At 35.0% G+C, this 24528-nt stretch overlaps 1 protein-coding gene across 9 annotated transcripts in view; it reads right to left on the bottom strand.

Moving 5' to 3' along the window:
* The window catches only part of Pkp4 (plakophilin 4), a 248069-nt gene that overhangs the window by 77967 nt on the left and 145574 nt on the right, over positions 1-24528 (bottom strand). For all 9 annotated transcript variants that reach the window (XM_047547028.1, XM_047547031.1, XM_047547030.1 and 6 more), the window contains exon 4: positions 3889-3923. In XM_047547028.1, the coding sequence (XP_047402984.1) occupies positions 3889-3923 (35 nt within the window). The remainder of the gene's footprint in view (positions 1-3888; positions 3924-24528) is intronic.

Raw genomic sequence — 24528 nt, 5'->3', positions numbered from 1 at the left:
TATACCTGGAAGGGGGGAAAATTAATACGATATTTTGGGAAAGCAACTTGACTACACACAGCAATAGCCTTAACAAGATTGATATACCTTAAATAATTTTCTTCCTAAAAATCTAGCCTGAGGTAAATAAAAGTAGTTTTATATACAGGAATGTTTACCACAGCTATCTATAACAGTGAAAAAAAGCAGAAACAATCCCAAAGTCCAGTAATAGGGATATACATAATATGGTACATACTTAAAATTTTCCTCTATGGTATTTTCCCACCAATTTTGTAAGTGTATTTGGTTGTTGAAGGCTCTCAAGATATATTTCTGGAATAAATTATGCAGAATTAAACATGAACTCATACAAGAATTTTATATTAAAAGGTAGATACTTAGGACAGCAAAAACAACAAAGTACTGCATATATAGTATATTCTCAAGTTTGCTTAAAAAATGTGTAACATACTTATATGCATAGAAAGACTAAGTAATAAGGTTGAATATAATTTTTATACTTTTCTATATTTTTTAAGTATCTTTTTTTTTTTTGGGTGCTGGGGATTGAATCCAGGGCCTATACCTGTGAGGGAAGCACTCTACCAACTGAGCTTTATCCCCGGCCCTCCAAATAACTTTTGATGAATCAATCTGTCCATATTACATTAGAATTAGGAGGAAAATTATTTTTAAAAAGTAAAAAAAGTTGATGTGAAGGCAGCTGATAAGGTTAAAATACAAGCTCTATGTCCTGTACCACTGCTTGAAGAACTGAAACTAAAAATTAACCAAAAACAAAAGGCATGCTACCATCAGGAAAATATAAATCAAAACCACAATGAGACACTACTTCACACCCACTAGGATGGCTGTAATCAAAAAGATAATAACAAGTGTTGGAGAGGATGTGGAGAAAAATCATAACTCTTATACTGTACTGGTGGAAATGTAAAATGATGCAGCCACTCTGGAAAAACAATCAGGTAGTTGCTTAAAAAACTGAACACAGAGTTATCATCTGACCAGTAATTTGACTGTTAGATATGTTCTTGGAAGAAATGAAAACATACATCCAGAACTTATATAAGAATGTTTATAGCAGCATTATTTGTAACAGTCCAAAGGGGAGACAACCTGAATGTCTGTCAACTGATGGGTAAGGAAAATTTATTATACCTGTCCAACGTCATACTATTTAGCCATAAAAAGGAACAACAAGCTGATACATGTTACAATAGGAGTGAATACTGAAAACATCATGCTTAGTGAAAGGAGCCAGTCATGAAGGGTCACATGTGGTCTGATTCCATTTACCAGAAATATCTAAAGTAGGCAAAGCCATAAAGTTAGACATTTGTGGTTGCCTATGACTGGGAGGTCTGGGCAGAGAATGGTGGTGATTGCTAATTGGTATGTGGTTTATTTTAAGAGTAATGGAAATGTTCTAAAATTTATAGTGATAATGGATGCACATCTCTGTAAATATACTAAAAAACACTTAAGTATTCAGTTTAAATGGTAACAGTATGATATGTGAATTATACCTCAATAAAGTTATTATATAAAAAGAAAAACAGAAGAAACTATAAGGGAAACAAACTGAATTCACATCATGTGTGTCAAATTCACAATAAAAAAGATGTGCAACATTATGGTAAATGTCATGTTGGGCTGTAAAAGTGTTAACAGCATTGTGAGTCAAGTTAAAAGCCAAAAAAACTTCTTGGGGAGTTTTAAAAACTTACAACTTTTTGTGTATATTTCTTCCAAAATACATATTTTGCTACTAAATTAAAATATTTACTTCAAGTATTTCTTTAATACATGCAGAGGATTGGGTGTTTTGTAGGCACTGAGGCAGAGAGAAAATAAAAGGGCCATTTTCTAAGGGATTAGGATTTAGTTGTAAGATAATATAACACAAATATTCCTGATGGGGTGAAGCAGCATTTGTTATGTATTCAATATGTATGTATGTATTCATTCACTCTGGGTGAACTGCCTAGGGTCTACCATTCACAAGGCTCTTGGAACACTTTGTTGAACAGGGCAGACGTGGTGCCTGTCCTCAGTCATGAACTTACATACTGTGACAAAGTGGAGTGTGCATCTCACCTAACTCTCTCTATCAGGCTCCGTTGGATTTCAGACCATTTTCTCAATAACTCCCAAGGAGAAAAAGTGGCAGCTTTCTTCCTACACACACTCTGAATTTCAGCCTTGCTCTCTAACTCGGCTGTCCCTTACCCATAGCACTTCGACCCATGTCTGAACCACATAATAATGTATCAATCTGCATGGAACAATCAGTTTAATAGAAGTTTTTCTTCACCTTTGGTTAAGGGCTTTCTTTAATAATCACATTTATAAATGCTTGCTGAATGCTCTCAATTGCTCTCCTTTCATTAGCTCAAATCCATACATCTAGAGCACCCCCTAAAATTGGCTCTCTATTCTGATTCGTCCAGTTGTTTCAAAGGTACCACTAACTGATTAAGCTCAAAACCTCATGGTTACCACTCCAAACTAAATGCAACTCCAAACTAAACACCTATTCCATATGGCCTCACATACCAAATTCTGTAATAAGCTTTCAGCTATTCTTTTGTATCACTCATTTTTCCTCCCTCCAGTTCCTAGTTCTGCTGCTTCTCACAAGGAATGCTTAAATTATATGAATTTTGCTTAAAAGATTTTCAGGGTCTCCTTACAATCACCAAGTCAAGGCCCTTGGTACTTAAAATTCCTACAATCTGACTCAATCAGCTTTTGCACCTCTTATCATCTCCTAAACCAATTTTAAAAGTTCCCATGTGACATCTATTGTCTACTGTCCAGTGACAATGCCCTCTCCACAGTCTGGCCACCTGTGAAGGCCAGGTGCACTCCAGGCCCATCTTCTCTGCAGAGCTATTTCAGAAGTGAGCTATTTCTACTACTGTTCCCCACATAATACTTATTTGGCAGTTAACCATATATTATTTCAGGGTCTGTCTTTCCTTGTACTAAACTGTTATTTGTAAATCTTAGGCAGCTTTTCACATATCTCTGATGCATCAACAGTTTGAATATACACTATATCGGGACTAACTTCTCTGTAAAACAGCAGAGTGCTTGAATACACTATAAACAACAAATGCAGATAAACTGAGATACTTGAGTTTCCCTCAATTCAAGCCTTGTTTAGAAAGTGCCAAAGTGTTTAGATATCTAGGTCTACTCTTTAAGGGTGGGGGGAGGAACACAAGTCATCACTGTCTGACAGAGTAACCAGCACGTGATGTGAATGAACAATAAACACTTATTGAATGAAAACTGATAAGACATCAAATATTTGTGATAGAGAGAATTTATCTTTTTGTATGTGGTAAATTTAAGATAAAAAGAAAATACAAAAAGATAGCTATGTTAAAACCTGCCAGACTATTTTTAGACTAACAAATTAGAAGTTACCAGATATTCTATATGGAGTTACATAAAGAAAATGAACATTTCAAGCAACTTTTCTCTGAGTATGAGAAATACTATGAAAAGAAAGATCTGATTTATATAAAATGATTAGCCAACTTGCTCAGATTATATAATATCCTATTTTCCAAAGTCATCTCTCTGTTTCCTTATGATGGAAAAGAAAATTTTTAGACATAGGGTTGATATTAAAAATACTGTTATACAAGTCTTTTTTATAGTTGACATATACAAATGTATTCAATTATGTAACATTTAAGCATATTAACAATTACTACTTCAAATCAAAGTAGCTCAATACTATCATTATCAAAGGATTTGCTTGGCTTACTTTATCAGCAGATAGTTAATTAAAGAGCAAGCTAAGTAATTGCTTTTGTGCATATGTGTAAAACATAAAAATATTTATTGTAATAATAATAAAAAAAAACATACCTGTTGATCTCCAAGGAAATGACTTCTCAGTTGAGCTAGAGAAAAAGAAGGAAAAGATGAAAACTTTATTTTCTTTGTTATAAAATTTAACTGTGAACTTTAGCATACAAACATGTAAATTTTCACGTTCAATTATATAGAAGTATAAAAACCTCAAATAAAAATTTAAAATTCCTCTTCTAAGTAAGTTAATTTTTAAAAAAGTACTTAACCTTCCACATCAATTTGGGACAAACTATTTTTACTTGGAAGTTAAAAATATTATAAAATATTTATAATTTTTAAAATTATAAAGTGATACAAAATTTTTCTTGAATAAGATAAAAAATAAAGTAGCACAACTACATATGACATTCATGGTACTTAAATGATGTACTGTATTATTTTTGTGATAACATGAAAACTCTATATACAACATATACATTTTAAGAACCCCAAATGGCTATTAAGAAGTTCATTTATTTTATTTATTTTCAAAGGAAACCATCAGATACTAAAATTAACATAAGAGTTAATGGGGGTCAGTTTTGAATCAAATGTTGCCTTATAAAATTAAAGCATATCACAGAACTTTACGTAAGAAATATGATTTTATAAGTCAAGATAAAATTTTAGTTATGTATTTTCCTTTGCTTATAGCATATGTATTTAAAAGTTTGTACATAAAAGCATTTTGGTGTGCTTCTCTATTTCTCCCTGTCCTGACCCAATCAGGGAAATTATGGTGTGAGAGGGACAGTGTACTAGAATACAGGAACAATAGACTGGGTTATTAAGCATTTATTGAGTAGATTAAGCACTTCAAATATATCATCTCCACTTCATATATGTTATCTTTAAATTATTCACAACCATCTTATAAAGAGGTACATCATTATCTTTATTTTACAGGTAAAACATATGAAGGCAACTCGAAAAAGCTAGGATCAAACCCAGGATGGTCTGATTCCAGTGTGTGTTCTTAAACCTGTATGGCAAAAAAGGTATGATCCCATTTTTGCATTATACATATATAGTTATACAATATGCTTAAAAAGAGGTCTACAAAAATTAAAACAACAAAGTGCTACTGGTTATTTCTGTGGGGGTAAGACCAGGAGGATATATTTCTTTATAAACATTTGTTTAAATTTTTCCCCCTGAAATTAGAACAAACATACTAGAGTATTTTTGAAATTCTTATTAAATTTACAAAATAGATGTGTTCCTCTAGGCTTAAGGATCCACTCTATAAAACAAAGGACTGATTAGATGAAGGGAAAAGTTCTTTCAGTGCTATAGTTCTATTTCACAGTTCTTATTAACCCCTTGATATTTTCCCCAAGTCATTTAAAGGGTTAATGGAACTCTTGCTGGTTGAAAACCCTAGATTCAGTAACAATGGCCTAAACTTCAATTTTGTGTGTGATTTTCCTTTTTTTCATCAGAAGCACAGCAGCTCACATCCCAGGACCTTGAACTGTACAGTCAGGGGGACATCCTCCCAATGAATAGAGTCAATCAGTTAATGCTAATCTTCTCCAGAGTTCCACTGATGTTTCTTTATCAGATGCAATCTTAACTGATTTCAAAAGGGACTGATGGGTGAAGAAAAGGAAAATTTGGTCAAATATCAGTAATGGCATATTTGTCTTGCTCCTGAGAGTAGGTCATCACTGTCTTGTGGCTTCAAAAGTGGTTCTCAGCAGGGCACAGTGGCGCATACCTGTAATCCCAGTGGCTCCGGAGGCTGAGGCAGGAGAATCAAAAGTTCAAAGCCAGCCTCAGCAAAAGCGAGGCACTAAGCAATTCAGTGAGATCCTGTCTCTAAATAAAATACAAAATATACGAAATAGGACTGGGGATGTAGCTCAATGGTAGAGAGCCCTGGTTCAATTCCCCAGTACACTCCCCCCCACAAAAAAGTGTACAACTTCAATTTCTCTTGAATTTGTTTTTGTTACTTAACTATTATCTAAACTAGTTTTCTAAGCACTAAGACTGATATTCAACTGTGTTCCTTTCAAAACAATTGTACTTTATGTCAATATTCAAATACATGGTACATCAAACTGCCACCCAGAAATCTCATTGAAGTTAAGTTTTTGGGACTATCATGAAAGTTTATTGAGTTTGAAACTTACAGAACTTTAATGAAATACCTTTAAAAATTTTGGGGGGGGGGCTGGGGAGATAGCTCAGTCGGTCGAGTGCTTGCCTTGTAAGCACAAGGCCCTGGGTTCCATCCCCAGCACCACCCCCCACAAAAAATTTTTTGTCTTTGAAGTTGTAAGTCAAAGAATATAATTCTGGCTAATTGCTCAAATTGAGTGGGGACTGTGGCTATTTTGCTCACCTCTTTATATTAAGTTTTTATATATTGCCTGGAACACACGAATAGCTTAATGTATACATTGTTACAACACAAATTGAAAAGGCTTTTGGTCACCACAATCTAAGATATTCCTAGGTGAAAAAAATGAGAAGCTTCAGTTAAAGTTAATTTTCCACACCCCTTTTAAGGTAAAAGATTACAAATCATTAAGAAAAACAAAATAATAATGAGGATTAAAAATAAGCAGAAAGTTCCATGGTATATTTTGAAGAGCATATAATTCTGCCCAATTACCTTCACATGAAATTCTACAATGCTGTGTAATAACTGCTCATTATATGTTATTCAGAACAGTCTATTTCCCTTTTGAACTACTTACTTTAAACGATTCTCAAATTGTTCACTGCTCTGGGATTCAGGGATTGGAGAATAAATACATAGAATTTTAAAATGTTCTTTTAAGTCACTGAATGCAACCCACTTTTTTTTTTTTTTTTTTTTTTTAGGAACAATTAGAGGCAGATCCATGTTAGAAACAGCAGAGCTTTGAGTTAGGAATTCAGGTTTATTTCCTCCTCTTTTTTTTTTTTCCCCCTTTCTCTCAAAACATCTATTCCTAGAAATACTTCCCCAACTTATATTGGATATCTACAATGTGTCTTCAGGCACTGTGCCCACAAGTGACTCCACCTTGGGTTCCTTTTACTTCTCTCCTGAAGATGCCAAGCAGCTTGTGCTCTAGGAGCTTCCACTGGAATGTGGAGCACATTTAAAAATACAAGTACTGATCATCCATGATAACTTTTTTTCTATGGGAAGATATACTCATAATTCCTAATAATTTTCAACAACCCTTTAGAATGAAATCTATTCACAGGTTTGGGACTGTCTGGTCAGACAATGAATCACAAAAATTAGTCAATTAACAAATCAAAGCAATTCATTTTAATTTAAAAATATTAGTTTTAGGGAAGGCATTATGCATTTGTCATAATGTAGTAAGTACTGTAAAATTCTACACACTTGTGAAATTCTTTTTCACTCACAGATACAAATGGACATTTACATCTGTACAGTGTGTTTGAAAATCTTCCTTATTCTTATTGCAGTATTATGAGTCAGGAAACTTGCCTACACACACTCCCCTGCAGCCAGAGAGCAAGGTTCCACAGAGGCCACATGAAAAGAAGATAGTGGTGTGCTGAGCATTTGCAGGGGACATAGTTCCTGGACACCCAGACTCAGAATCTGGCTCTTGGGCCTTCCTAGAGATTCTATGAGTTGACACCCAATACCTGCTTATGCAAGGGAAGAGAATTCTACTGTTTGCAACTTAAAATACTCATTGGCATTATCATAAAACTAACAAACACAAATGGGTAATGTGAATGAGCCCAAACCTCATTCCTCAACAGCAGAATGTATTTCCAACTGCATACTGGATATACAACACACACCATATTTGGCACATTAAGATTCTTTTCCCCAAAGTGATTCCTCTCTTTCCTCTTCAGTCATTACCCCCTGTTCATTTAAACCGAAGAGCAGGAATCATTTTACTGTTTGTTCTCTCTACCAGTGCGTAAGCTCCCCAAGGGCATCAAAGACTACTCTGCTCACAGATGTGTGGCCAGAAGCGAAGGCAGTGTCTGGCAAAGGGCTACCACTCAAAACACACATGCTTTGAATTCATCTCTAATACTACTGACACAGGCAGGGCCTTCACCCTCTCCGCGAATTCTGGCTGGATCATTCCTTCACTCTTTTCCCTCACTGTTCTTCCTGGCTTTAATTTCTCATCTTTTCAGGCTCTCTTCCTGCTATTGCTACAGTGATTTTTCAAAGACTCAAATCTACTGTCATTCTCTTGCTGCTAATACATAACATCTTAGAGAATAAAATGCAAACATCTTAGTGTGGCAAAGATTCAAACATCTTAGGATGGCATAGAAGGCCTTCCACCACCTGGCTTCTTGTTTACCATTTCCTACGCAAACCTGCATTCTAGTTGCGTCTAAGTACTTGGGGTTGTTTCACACACCAAGCTGCTTCACACTTTCAGTGCTATTTTTGGGGTAGAACATGCAGGAACATAGTCTAGAAATTCTTTCAGAATTGCTGGAATTCCAGAATGGCTTATGCAGGTGCCATGTAACACTATACCTATATTATATACCATTAAGTGAACAGTCTAACACAATTTACCTTTACTTTATCACTTCCTGTAATAACAGGAATATTCTCAGAAAATACTCTAATTAAATCAGTCAGTGCACCCAAATAAATACAATTTTCTCATACTAGACAAAGGGGCCAAAAATATGCAATGGAGAAAAGATAGCCTCTTCAACAAATGGTGCTGGGAGAATTGGAAATCCATATGCAACAGAATGAAACTAAACCCATATCTCTCACCATGCACGAAACTAAACTCAAAATGGATTAAGGACCTCGGAATCAGACCAGAGACCTTGCATCTTATAGAAGAAAAAGTAGGTCCAGAGCTTCAACATGTCGGTTTAGGACCAGACTTCCTCAACAGGACTCCAATAGCACAAGAAATAAAAGCAAGAATTAATAACTGGGATAGATTCAAACTAAAAAGCTTTCTCTCAGCAAAGGAAACTATCAGCAATGAGAAGAAAGAGCCTACAGAGTGGGAGAAAATCTTTGCCAATCATACTTCAGATAGAGCGCTAATCTCCAGAATCTATAAAGAACTCAAAAAACTCTACACCAAGAACGTAAATAATCCAATTGACAAATGGGCTAAAGAAATTAATAGATACTTCACAGAAGAAGATATACAAGCAATCAACAAACATATGGAAAAATGTTCAACATCTCTAGTAATAAGAGAAATGCAAATCAAAACTACCCTAAGATTCCATCTCACCCCAATTAGAATGGCGATTATCAAGAATACAAGCAACAACAGGTGTTGGTGAGGATGTGGGGAGAAAGGTACACTCTTACATTGCTGGTGGGGCTGCAAATTAGTGCAGCCACTCTGGAAAGCAGTGTGGAGATTCCTTAGAAAACTTGGAATGGAACCACCATTTGACCCAGCTATCCCACTCCTTGGCCTATACCCAAAGGACTTAAAATCAGCATACTACAGAGATACAGCCACATCAATGTTCATAGCTGCTCAGTTCACAATAGCCAGATTGTGGAACCAACCTAGATGTCCTTCAATTGATGAATGGATAAAGAAACTGTGGTATATATATATACAATGGAATATTACTCAGCCATAAAGAATGATAAAATTATGGCATTTGCAGGCAAATGGATGAAACTGGAGAACATCATGCTAAGTGAGATAAGCCAATCTCAAAAAACCAAAGGAAGAATGATATCGCTAATAAGTGGATGATGACACATAATGGGGGGTGGGAAGGGTTAGTGTTGGGGTTGGAGTTGGGTTTAGGGAGGGGGGCAGGAATGGAGGAAAAAAGGACTGTATAGATGGAGGGGAGGGGTGGGAGGGGAGGGGGGGAAGGGAAAAAAAGGCAGAATGAATCAAACAACATTACCCTATGTAAATTTATGATTACACAAATGGTATGCCTTTACGCCATGTACAGACAGAGAAACAACATGTATCCCATTTGTTTACAATAAAAAAAAAAAAATCAGTCAGTGCAATTTCTCCTTACCCTGACCCTCAACAAGAATGCCACGGGCTCATTTAATATTAATAATTAATTGGCATGGTAAGAAGTGGGGACTGGAAGACTGAGGTGGAATAGAAGGCTCCCTAATGCCTATAAACCTTCTTCTGATGTTCTAAGACCTCATATCACCTACCAATAGGTAACTATCATGTTAAACTAGTTTTGTTTTTCCTATGGGGAATACGAAGCTCAGTTTTTAATTAGACAAGGATTGACTAAGAAATCCTTTATATCAGAGATTGACTGTCAGAACAACTAGAATAGGTAGACAAAATTTTAAAAATATATATCATGATTATTCTTTCCAAAAAAGGTGTGGATAGCTCCTTATCGTTCTACTAGACTATGTATGAAAATCTGAAACACAAAGGTCAGTAGATAAAACAGGCAATGAAGGTGAACTGCTTTGCCTGGTTGAAGAAGAAGGAAGTTGGAAGGTAAATGGATCTATCTACCCACCACCTTACTGTCCTTAAAGGGTTCTGAGGAGCACTAACCTAGGCAGTAAGGATTTTTTGGCAATAATACTCTGAAAGCTATTTTTGGTATCTAAATGCATTTTTGGGAACCTTTTCACAATTCTAATGAAAACGAAAACTCTTCATCCAAATTCATGGTTTTTTACTGACTGGGTTTCTCTTTACCACGCAATCAGACCTTGGGCAATTTTCTGTTTGGATAGAGGCTGTCTTGATGTCTGTCTTCCTGGCAAAGGACTTCTTACTCATTCTGCCTGGCTTTTCATCTGGATAGCCATTCTTTCCCTTTCTTCCAAAGGCTATTTCCAAGACCTCAGCCACCAGGAAAAGTGAAAACACAAGAGGCCTGTAATTGTAGTTCAGTTATTTTTGTGTGGATTATGACTTTACTCCTAAAAATGGTTCATACTTATAATTTGAACCAAGAGAGGCATAACAAATGATGCAGGGTGGAGGGTCTCTTTTCATAATTATTTATATGATCTGAGGGTGATACTGAGGTTATAGAAAAGACTGAGCACAAGAATTAAAGATGATGTCCTTCATACAGGATACAGTAGCTGCTGACACAGCAGCAACAGGACACAAGCCTTGAGTTGCTGCAGATATGGATTTGCATTGATCTGTCTCCACTCCAAACCCAGTCAAGAGTGTGAACAGCAGTGAGCAAACGACAGCCGTGGGAAGGCAGATCTGAATGCATGGATTGCTGGAAAGGTCAAGGGTCATGTCTGATACACATATCTCTCTATGACATGTTACCTGAAAAACTTGACCATTCTCTCAGGATCTGCTTTTACGATTTTAGTCTTTAAAGAAATCATGAGCAACAGGGACAGCAAAGTATGGTACACAGGTATAATCTTGGTTTCCACTGATTGCTAGCAAGCTTGAGAAAGATGCATGACCATCCATTAGGTGAGCATTTTTGGTTTATTCCTGTCCCTAATTTGTTTTTATGATTTTTTCATTTCACCTTTCCTTGGTGTGACTCTACTATATTCTTGAACTCCTATAACACCTGTCTACAATGCATTCCAGGAAAGTTAAGATGTAAATAAATAGCATTATGACCTGTCTTCTAAAGGAAAACTGCTTATTTGATGCACAGTGAAAACATTAAGGGAACAGGAAATACACATGGAATAACCTTCATGGGAACTAGAAGTAAATACATCTCAGAAGATGTTAAATATTCTTTGACAAAAGCATTTTGTGTCAGTACTTAGAACTCATGAATAAAAGATTCAGAAGACCATATGGGAAGGGGAAGATCAAAGAGGATGTAGTACTAGACAAAAATGAGACAAACATGCCCTGTGGCAACCCCATAAATTACACAGGAAGCATGACTTCTGTTGAGGCCCACTCCACAACAGGTATTCTGACTAGCCAAAGTAGAAGTCAGATAACAAGGGTTTTCTAACATCTCACTTGACATTTGAAAGAGTGAAAACGACTGGGAATTATACGTGTCCAGGGTCTGCCAAAATGCTACTGTCTTTCTCATTTCTATTCTTCTAGAACTGTCCAAAGATGAAGAAACTGAAAGGGAAAAAAATTTAAAATATAAAATAAAGAAAGGGAACACATATACTCTTTTCTTTTAGAATTGAATAAAACAATTTAAATATTATAATTTTAAATAAAGCTGAAGCTGGTGAGGAGTAGGAAAAGGTCCTGATTTTTCTACTTGTTCTCCATGAGATTGAGCAGAGCACTAACATAGGACTAAGCTGTATAAGATCTACAATAAGACAGACCCCAGCATCCAAACCCCCTTCAAATTCATAATTATAAATAGTATGGTTTATGATATGATACATGCAATTTCATTTTGTACATTATTTAGGATTTAAAAAGCTTTGACAACTCTATGGAAAAAATTATTTTTAAAAGGAATTTTAAACCTAAAAATTTTGTTGAACTTTCACATGATTTATTTGATAATTTAAATGGCCCTTGGGAGATAAGACATTTGTTTACTAGCTAAAGGCTTGAAATTGAACAGAGGAAACACTCTCACTTTTTAACAGAGAAGACCCAGTCACAAAATTCACATACAGGAAATTTTCTTCCACTTATAGATGATGTTCTAAGTCTAAATTTTTGGTTAAACATTTTCCCTGGATCATTTACTCAATGTAGATATGCAGAAGTATATGACTTATTCACATGCAATTCTTTGCTACTCATATCAATACTATCAAATTTAGTGTGTACCTAAAGAATGATATTTTCTGTCACTGATTACCCAGAATAAGGATTTATTTTTAATTTTTATGAAGAGTTAATTTTTAGGAAAAATTTATTCCAATTATGAAAACAAAAAGAACACAATGTATTTCTTAAATTTCTGCTTTGTTTTTTGAAAAAAAAAAACAAACCCTGTTTCTCATTATAACAGCATTTTCAGCTCTTTATTCAGAGAAAAGCACCATAAGAAGCTGTTTTAGTGCCAAAGAAGGAGTGAATTCACGTGAGGAATAGAGTATAGATCCAGGATCATCAATAACTGTCCACAAAAAAGAACAGATCCATAAGGATACAGTCAATATTTGGGAAAACGTATGCTGCATTTCTGTGTAGACATTTGAAAGCTAGGAAAGTGGTTTTAGAATGTTTTAGATCCCTCCTAAAAAACTCATTCATACCTAATTTGTCCCACATACCCTTACCCACCCTTGTTTCCTTCTCTTCTTTACTGCACCCTGCAACCCTCCACCAAACGTGCAGGATTTCAAACTACAAAATTGGGGAATGAACACAAAAAAGCTTTTTAGAAAGAACAGATAGAATGATGACAATGATAATGAAAGAAGGGAAAGTCTTATAAAACAGGTCTCTGAAAACAATATTGAAATATAGTGGTAGGGGGGCAGTTTGTAAACACTGTTCAGTGAATGAACAATACCCTTCACAGCAAATTGACAAGGTGATTGGTTGTTCAGGACTCTCTTCAATTTCTAAGTTTAATGTTCAGCATTCCTCTTGTTAGAAATATGAATCCAGAGGAGAAGAGTTCACAATATGACAGAGAAGGTTGCTCATTTCCCCTTTTCCCCACTTCCCCATTCGTTGCCCTAATGAGTCAGTGGTATTAATGGGAAAGGTATCATGGAGGATTTGGAACATATTGTGTAAATTCATGATCTATACAATTTAAAAATTAGAGCTAATGAATGGTTTTATTTAATATTTTGAAAAAAACATCAGATTTAAAATTTTTAAAAACCTACAATTTTAAGAAAAACAGCAATACTACTTTTATGAAAATGAAATAAATCATCTTTAATTTTTTTAAATTCATTTTTACTATAAACAAATGGGATACATCTTGTTTCTCTGTTTGTACATGAAGTAGAGGCATACAATTTGTGTAATCATACATTTACCTAGGGTAATAATTCTTGATTCATTCTGTTATTTTTTTTCTTCTCCCCCACCCCTCTTATCCTTCTATACAGTCCCTCCTTCCTCCATTCTTGTTCCCCTCCCACCCCTCATTATGTGTCATCATCTGCTTATCATCATCTTTAATTTTTAAAACATAATTACAGTCAGAATACTGAACTAAATCACCTGACATGTTATGTTACATATTGTTATGTAACACTTAAAATATACAATAGAAAGCAGTATAATAAACTCTTATGCATTCATTATCCAGCTTTAACAAAAGTGACCATGTGATGAAACTCACTCATCTACACTTCAATCAGTGATTTTCTTTACATTACTAGATTAGTTTGAAGCAAACTCAGACATGTTGTCACTTCAGTAATAAACACTTTAAATGTATTTCTAAATATAGAATCTTTAAAAAGAACATAACCAGAATAGCATTATCATACCAAAAAATTAACAAAAAATTCTTGATACCAATTAATACCTAGTCAATATTCAAGTTTCCTGTTTCAATTTTTAAAAACAGTTGCTTGAACTAGGACCAAAACAAGGTCCACCTGTTGTAAATGGTTGATTTGTCTCTAAAAATCTCTTAATGTATAATTTTGTGCTTCCTCATGCTTCTTTTCCTATTTAAAATTATTTCATTTGCATTGTAGAATTCCTGGAAGCCTGAATCTAATTCATGCATTCACATACTGTCATCTGACATGTTCCTCTGTTTCCTATACTTCTCATAAACTAGCATTAATATCTAGGTGCTTGAGCAATTTTTTGGCAAGAATACATCATAGGTGATATTACGTACTTTCCATTGCATTAAATTTGAAGATCATTAGTTTCTGGTTGTCTCCATTTTTGTGATGTCAACATAAGATAGATTAGTGAATTCAGTGAATCGGCCTGATACACTCATTGTAAACTTTATACCACTACGTTAGCTGGTCATTTTAACAGCCATGACCATTTGTTTAGATTATTATTTCAGTGTGCAACCACACAAGATTTTAACTTCTTGACTTATTCTTTTTTTTCAGATGGCATAATTATTTACGTAGAACATCAAGAAGAATAAACAAAAAGGTCCTGAAACAAGATTATAGCAACTTTGAAAGAATAAGAGATTAATATACAAGTCAATTTTTTTGTGTATCTTATTTTTAATTGTGCTATTTATTCAATAATATACTTTCTCCCTTTGTATTTACATTTGTAAGAAATATAACAGTTTCACTTATTATTTTAAAAAAAGTTTTTACTGAAAAGTATTGCCAATTCTTCTCAGAAAATAGATATACTTCTTAAGCACCAGTAATTGTATTATGTTTGGTAATTTTTTTCTGTGGTTCAGATAGCATCATTATTGATAATGTAACTAAAGCTGGGCACGTCAACTTACAATTAACTTAGATTGCAACAACTACTATATCTCATAGAATTCTAAAATAATTGGCTATTATTTGTTCTTCTCCAATTAAAAAATGGCTAGAATAAATAAATGCACACATAAACTCCATACCCCATCCTTAGATTATAGGCAGTCCTTTAACACAGACCATAGTATATCAAAACTATTTGATGGTAATTAAAATGTGTAGTTTTTAATATAAGATTTTTTTTTAAGCTTTCAAAATCTGTCTAGAGGTTTTCGCTTCTTCAGTTATAGAGTTTTTTTTTCTCTCCATTTAATTGTGGAGTAACATAATAGCAGAGTGAAAAAATCTATGCAAAACCAGATTAGATTGATTTGTTATTAAATAGATCGTGAAGCCTCAGGGAGGAGAGCTCTAATAACAATTCAGACACCACCAAGTCTGGCAAACTTATCAGGTTTTTTCCTTTTCCCTAGGCAGACATGCCATGTTCGTTTTTACAGCTAGTTGATTAACTGCTGAAAATGCACTAATGGATGGCCCTCACTTTTAGGCAGATAATCACATTTTCAATTTCCTTTTCCATATATCATTGGGTTGGAGCTACATTCAGTAGTTCTCTGAAGGGTTAAGGAAACATCCCATCATGCACATCACTCTTTCTGCTCTTAACCTGCCAAATGGTAATGAGAATGTGAGTTTAATTCAAATCTTCTTTTATTTCTTTATGAAGATTAAAGTGATTAAATGAAGGAATGGCAAACTTTTCTCTGTAATAATTAATTGAAGAAAGTGCATTAGTTGTGATATGTTTCTCAAGGTTGTTTTCCAGAATTTTTGAATTACCATGTATATGACTTCTTGTACCATGTTTGTGATTAACCAAGAATAAAAATAGTTGCCAGTGTTTCTAGACAGGAAACAAAATAGTGGTGATAGAGGTGGGGCTGGAGGTTAGGGACTTTTATTCTATTATGTACAAAGTGCTCAATAGCTATTTTTCACTTCCCTACTACATAATTATAAAGAAGCATTTTTACCTACAAATATGATAATCAAAGATACCAATATAACGCTTCCTAGGAAGAAGCCAGGGTAGCCAAAGCAATCTAGTTAATATAGAACTCTGCACAAAACAGGAATGTATTTTATGCTGCTACAAATGCACCATGTCATCTGGTTAGTAATAGACAATGACTCCTGTTAGAATGGAAATTTTCTAACATTTTGTATCTTTATATCTCTAGAAAAAAAGAAAAGGAATAAATATTTTTGAGTGAATTTGGAAGATATAAATATTTGTAGAAAAAGTAAAGGCAGAGTCATTAAAAGAATTGTCAAAACAGAAAATAATGGTAGTATCATTAAGTTGCATGTTTGGATAATTTGGGCTCCATGACTATATAACATATATAGAAGATTCTTTTATAAATCTGTCATAATACTTAAACATTCATATTCTAAAAATAGATCAATATGGATACTTTGAGCTATAATGTACTAGGACCACTACTATTTTAAAAAATACATTCTAAAGTTATTTTGGTTAATGAAAAAAAAAAAAAAAAAAGAAAAATAAACCCCAAAACTAATGATAGAACTAAAAAGAATAAGCCAAATTATTTATTAGAAAAAATGAACAAAGACTACAAATAGAAGAGGAAACTCAAAAGGGCCACTGCACATAAGAAGATGCTTAACTCTACTAACTAATGAAGAAAATGCAAAGTGGAATGAGATAATGTTAGATGTGAAAAAATCAAAGACCTTAGTATTAAACTTTGAGCAAGAGAGACAAAGAATGGAAAGGGACAAAGAGGATGGGGAGGAATAAGATGGAGGGAAAGAGAAAGAAGGAGAAGGACTTTGAAATTTATACAGTGTTCAAGAGGGTACATTGCTGAGCTAGTTCAGAAAAATATTGAGCAAGATCTAGAAAAATTTAAAACATACATTCATTTTGACACAAACATCACACTTCTAAAAACGCATTTTCCAGCATCGTATACATGTGAACCAGGAGACATGCAAGAAGATCATTGTTAACAAGAATGGAATGAACTGGAGGATATTAAGACAAGAAAAATGAGCCAGGCAAAGTCAGACAAATACCTCAAGTTCTTACTTACGGGTGGAAGCTAAAAAGTTTATCTCAAAGGAGTAAACAGGGGTTACCAGCGTGGGAAGGGTGGGAAAAGGAAGGGAGGGATAGAAAATGGTTAACGGGAACAAGTGCACACTTGGATAGGAGGAATAAATTCTAATTCTATGGCACAGTAGGATAACTATAGTCAATAACAATTGAATATTTCAAAATAGTAGTAGAAAGTATTTTGGATATTTCCAACATAATGTCTGAGGTGACAGATATGTGTCAATCACTCTTATCTGATCATTACACACAGTATACATCTATGGGAATGTCATTTTATTCCCCATAAATATGTATAAAATTACTAAGGGTCAATGAAATATAAAACATTAGGAGATCCAAGATGGCGGACTAGGGGGTGACTGCATCTCCCCTGTTCCAGAACTCAGGATTCTAGAAGGGGAGGTATTGAGAGACTCAGACCAACACAGAGCTGCGGGGTGAGTCTCTCCCACCGGGTGAGCTTGGCCCCGGCAGCAGGCCTGGACAGGGGCAGCTTCTTGGAGCAGGGCAGGGCAGCGAGAGTCTTCCCTAAGCAGCCCTGTTCTCTCCAGTGGCAGGCTCGATCCACAGCCAGCTTCTTGGAGCAGGCCTGCCCAGTGAGAGCTTTTCCGCAAAGAGCCAACCCCAACTCTGGAACCCAGCGGCGGGCCCCAGCCCACAGGTGGCTTCTGGGACAAGGGCAGGGCAGCCAGAGACTTCCCCAAGCAGCTGTGCTCCCTCTGGCGGCAGGCATGATATACAGCCAGCTTCTAGGAGCAGGCCACCCAGTGAGAGCTTTTCTGCACAGAGCCAGCCCCAAGCCCTGAACCCAGCAGAGGGTCCAGGGCCTGCAGGCCACTTCTGGGACCAAGGTAGGACAGGGAGAGGCTTTCCCCAAGCAGCCTGGCTCCCTCAGGCAGGGGCAGGCCCTGTCTATAGCCAGCTTCTAGGAGCAGGACCGCCCAGTCAGAGGATTTCCACGTGGAACCAGCCCCAAGCCCTGGACCCAGTAGCGGGTTAGGGGCAGCTTTCTTCGGAAACACTACATTATCAAGTTCCTCCAAGACTTCAGGCTACTGAAGGCTGGGAGGTGATATACTGGAAATCGACAGGGACACTATAAGCCAATAGAGGAAATCTGCAATATCTCAGAGACCCACTGATATCTGACCACTATGAGAAAACAAGGGAAGAAAATGTCCCAAACAAACCTAGATACTATATCAATAAAACCCAATGACAGCACAGCAGAAGAAATGTCAGAAAGGGAGTTCAGAATGTACATAATTAAAACAATCAGGGAAGCAAACGAGGAGATGAAACAGCAAATGCAGGCATTGAAGGAAGAGATGAAAGGGCAAATGGAAGCATCAAATGATTGCACCAAAAAACAGTTAAAAGAGCAAATACGGGAAGCAAAAGATCATTTCAATAAAGAGTTAGAGATACTGAAAAACAAACAGAAATCCTTGAAATGAAGGAAACAATAAACCAAGTTAAAAACTCCATAGAAAGCATAACCAATAGGATAGAACACCTGGAAGACAGAACCTCAGACATTGAAGACAAAATATTTAATCTTGAAAACAAAATTGACCAAACAGAGAAGATGGTAAGAAATCATGAACAGAATCTACAAAAATTATGGCATATCATGAAAAGGCCAAATTTAAGAATTATTGGGATTGAGGAAGGCTTAGAGAAACAAACCAAAGGAATGAACAATCTATTCAATGAAATAATAACAGAAAATTTCCCAAATCTGAAGAATGAAATGGAAAACCAGGTACAAGAGGCTTATAGGACTCCAAATATACAAAATTACAACAGACCCACACCAAGGCACATTATAATGAAAATACCTAACATACAAAATGAAGACAGAATTTTAAAGGCTGTGAGAGAAAAGAATCAAATTACATTCAGGGGGAAACCAATAAAAATATCAGCAGATTTTTCAATCCACACCCTAAAAGCTAGAAGGGCCTGGAACAACATATACCAAGTCCTGAAAGAAAACGGATGCCAACCAAGAATCTTATACCCAGCAAAACTTACTTTCAGATTTGACAATGAAATAAAATCCTTCCATGATAAACAAAAGCTAAAAGAATTTACAAAAAGAAAGCCAGCATTACAGAACATTCTCAGCAAAATATTCCATGAGGAAGAGATGAAAAACAATGATGCAAATCAGCAACGGAAGAACTAGCCTAAAGGAATAGCCAAATAAAGGAGAAACCAAATCATGTCAAAAAACAAAAATAAGTCAAATGACTGGGAATACAAATCATATCACAATAATAACCCTTAATGTTAATGGCCTGAACTCATCAATCAAAAGACATACTGGCAGATTGGATTAAAAAGAAAAAATCCAACAATATTGGTATCTCTTTAAATATCATAGAAAGAGATACCAACAGACTAAAGGTGAAAGGATGGGAAAAAACATACCATGCACATGGACACAGCAAAAAAGCTGGAATATCCATCCTCATTTCTGATAATGTGAACTTCAAGCCAAAACTAGTCAGAAGGGATAAAGAAGGACATTACATACTGCTTAAGGGAAGCATAAATCAGCAAGACATAACAATCATAAATATCTATGTCCCGAACATTGGCTCATCCATGTATGTCAAACAAATCCTTCTCAATTCCAGAAATCAAATAGACCACAACACAATAATACTAGGTGATTTTGACATACCTCTCTCACCACTGGATAGATCTTCCAAACACAAATTGAATAAAGAAACCATAGATCTCAATAACACAATCAATAATTTAGACTTAACGGACATATATAGAATATACCATCCAACAAAGAACGAATACACTTTCTTCTCAGCAGCACATGAATCCTTCGCTAAAATAGACCATATTTTATGCCACAAAGCTACTGTTAGCAAATAGAAGAAGATAGAGATACTACCTTGTACTCTATCAGATCATAATGGATTGAAATTAGAAATAAATGACAGAATAAAAAACAGATACTTCTCCAATACCTGGAGATTAAATAATATGCTATTATATGATGAATGGATAACAGAAGACATCAGGAGGGAAATAAAAAAAATTCTTAGAAGTAAATGAGAATAAAGACACATCATATCAAAATCTCTGGGACACTATGAAAGCAGTACTTAGAGGAAGATTTATTTCATGGAGTACATTCAACAAAAGTAAAAATCAACAAATAAACAACTTAACACTAGAGCTCAAAGCCCTAGAAAAAGAAGAGCAGACCAACACCAAAAGTAGTAGAAGACACGAAATAGTAAAAATCAGAGCTGAAATCAAGGAACTTGAAACAAAAGAAACAACTGAAAAAATTAACAAAATAAATAGTTGGTTCTTTGAAAAAATAAATAAAATTGATAAACCCTTAACCACACTAACAAAGAGAAAGAGAGAGAAAACTCAAATTACTAAAATTCAGAATGAACAAGGATATATCACTACAGACAGGAATGAAATACAAAACATAATTAGAAGCTATTTTGAAAATCTATACTCCAACAAAACAGAAAACCTCGAAGATATCAACAAGTTTCTAGAGACATATGAATTACCTAAACTGAACGAGGAGGACATACACAACTTAAATAAATCAATTTCAAGCAATGAAATAGGTCACCAAAAGCCTACCAACAAAGAAAAGTCCAGGACCAGACGGGTTCTCAGCCGAGTTCTACAAAACCTTTAAAGAAGAGCTCATTCCAATATTCCTCAAAGTATTCCATGAAATAGAAGAGGAGGGAACCCTCCCAAACTCGTTCTATGAAGCCAATATCACCCTGATACAGAAACCAGACAGAGAAACATCGAAAAAGAAAATTTCAGACCAATATCCTTAATGAACATTGACGCAAAAATTCTGAACAAAATTTTAGCAAATCGCATACAAAAATATATTAAAAAGATAGTGCAGCACGATCAAGTGGGTTTTATCCCAGGGATGCAAGGTTGGTTCAACATCTGGAAATCAATAAATGTAATTCACCATATCAATAGATTTAAAGTTAAGAATCACTTGATTATTTCAATAGATGCAGAAAAAGCATTCGATAAAATACGGCATCCTTTCATGCTCAAAACACTAGAAAAAATAGGGACAGTGGGAACATTCCTTAACATTGTAAAGGCCATCTATGCTAAGCCCATGGCCAATATCATTCTAAATGATGAAAAACTGAAAGCATTTCCCCTAAAAACTGGAACAAGGCAGGGATGCCCTCTTTCACCACTTCTATTCAACATCGTCCTTGAAACTCTAGCCAGAGCAATTAGACAGACCAAGGAAATTAAAGGGATACGAAGAGGAAAAGAAGAACTCAAACTATCCCTGTTCGCTGATGACATGATTATATATTTAGAGGAACCTGGAAATTCCACCAGAAAACTTTTAGAACTCATAAGTGAGTTCAGTAAAGTAGCAGGTTACAAGATCAATGCTCATAAATCCAATGCTTTTTTATACATAAGTGATGAATCTTCAGAAAGAGAAGTTAGGAAAACTACCCCATTCACAATAGCCTCGAAAAAAATAAAATACTTGGGAATCAATCTCACAAAAGAGGTGAAAGACCTCTATAATGAGAACTACAGAACACTAAGGAAAGAAATTAAAGAAAATCTTAGAAGATGGAAAGATCTCCCATGTTCTTGGATAGGCAGAATTAATATTGTCAAAATGGTCACACAACCAAAAGTGCTATACAGATTCAATGCAATTCCAATTAAAATCCCAATGACGTACCTCACAGAAATAGAGCAAGCAATCATGAAATTCATCTGGAAGAATAAGAAACCCAGAATAGCTAAAGCAATCCTTAGCAGGAAGAATGAAACAGGGGGTATTGCAATACCAGAACTTCAACTCTACTACAAAGCAATAGTAACAAAAATGGTATGGTATTGGTACCAAAATAGACAGGTAGATCAATGGTACAGAATAGAGGACATGGACACAAACCCAAATATATACAATTTTCTCGTATTAGACAAAGGTGCCAAAAATATGCAATGGAGAAAAGATAACCTCTTCAACAAATGATAATGGGAAAACTGGAAATCCATATGCAACAGAATGAAACTAAACCCCTATCTCTCAACCTGCACAAAAATCAACTCACAATGGATCAAGAACCTTGGAATCAGACAAGACACTTCATCTTATAGACGAAAAAGTAGGTCCAAATCTTCAACTTGTTGGCTTAGGATCAGACTTCCTTAACAGGATTCTCATAGCAGAAGAAATGAAAGCAAGAATCAACAACTGGGACAGATTCAAACTAAATAGCTTTCTCTCAGCAAAGGAAACTATCAGGAATGTGAAGAGAGAGCCTACAGAGTGGGAGAAAATCTTTGCCACTCATACCTCAGAGAGAGCACTAATTTTCAGCATATATAAAGAACTCAAAAAACTCTACACCAAGAATACAAATAACCCAATCAACAAATGGGCTAAGGAAATGAACAGACACTTCACAGAAGAAGATCTACAAGCAATCAACAGATACATGAAAAAATGTTCACCATCTTTAGTAATAAGAGAAATGCAAATCAAAACTACCCTAAGATTCCATCTCACCCCAATTAGAATGGCGATTATCAAGAACACAAGCAACAATAGGTGTTGGTGAGGATGTGGGGAAAAAGGTACACTCATACATTGCTGGTGGGGTTGCAAATGAGTGCAGCCACTCTGGAAAGCAGTATGGAGATTCCTCAGAAAGCTTGGAATGGAACCACCATTTGACCCAGCTATCCCACTCCTCAGCCTATACCCAAAGGACTTAAAATCAGCATACTACAGAGATACAGCCACATCAATGTTCATAGCTGCTCAATTTACAATAGCCAGATTGTGGAACCTACCCAGATGTCCTTCAATTGATGAATGGATAAAGAAACTGTGATATATATATACATACATACATACATATATACACAATGGAATATTACTCAGCCATAAAGAATGATAAAATTATGGCATTTGCAGGCAAATGGATGAAATTGCAGAATATCATGCTGAGTGAGATAAGCCAGTCTCAAAAAACCAAAGGACGAATGATCTTGCTGATAAGTGGATGATGACACATAATGGTGGGTGGGAGGGGTTAGTGTTAGGGTTAGGGTTAAGTTTAGGGTTAGGGTCAGGGAGGGTGGCAAGAATGGAGGAAGGAAGGACTGTATAGAGGGAAAAGAGGGGTGGGAGGGGTGAGGGGGAGGAAAAAAATAACAGAATGAATCAAACAACATTACCCTGTGTAAATTTATGATTACACAAATGGTATGCCTTACTCCGTGTACAAACAGAGAAACAACATGTATCCCATTTGTTTACAATAAAAAAATAAAAAAAATAAAAAGAAAACATTAAAAGACTATTCATTGTTTTTATTACTCATAATTATTGTAAAACTTTAGTTAGGCATGGCTAAATAGTTTAATAGTGGATGATACAGGTAACAGCAGTTTAAAAATAAACTAAATCTACATATATGTCAATGTGGATAGAAAAATAAAAAACTCAAGATGCACAATGATTCACAGACTATACCATTTGTGTATGCTTAGAAAGCTACATGAAATATTAGTCACAGATGTATGTATGTATGAAATACATTTACATATATGTATTTATTAATCATACATATGTTTTAATACTATACCTTGGCGGTTAGCTAGAGGGAAAGGAGAATGGTACAAAGAAGATTTGAATTTTACATATGATATTTATTTGTGTTACGAAAAGAAGTCAATATAATGAATTCTTTAACTTTAATTCTAGGATTTGAATACTTTAATTTTTGTTAATTTACCCTCTATATTTGAAATTTTTAACATTTGTCAAGATAAAGAAGATTTAAAAATACAGACAGCTCAAAATGACAGAAGATAATACAGGATTTAAAGGCATCATTGCTATTTTGATATGGTAAAAGTAATTAGTAATTTTATAAAGCAGTTAAGGTAAATTTTATTAAAAAGTATCTTGAAATATACTAAATACCCTATTTTAGTAAAGTTCTTAATATATTTTAATGATTATATATGTAGCTTAAAAAAATCTAATGATTAAGAGTGGAGGATAGTAATATAATTCTTGTTTTAATTCAATCATTTATTACTGTTAAATAATTTAAGAATAGTAATTATAGGATATGACCTATGAAAAATAGGAGAAAATGGAATAATGTTATTCTAATTAAAATGGTTCTTTAAAATATAATTAAGT

This window comes from Sciurus carolinensis, chromosome 3 (genome assembly GCF_902686445.1).
Source record: "Sciurus carolinensis chromosome 3, mSciCar1.2, whole genome shotgun sequence".
NCBI classification, from domain to species: Eukaryota; Metazoa; Chordata; class Mammalia; order Rodentia; family Sciuridae; genus Sciurus; species Sciurus carolinensis.
Note: the sequence above shows the minus strand (reverse complement) of the source record. Positions and strands in the feature narration are given on the sequence as shown.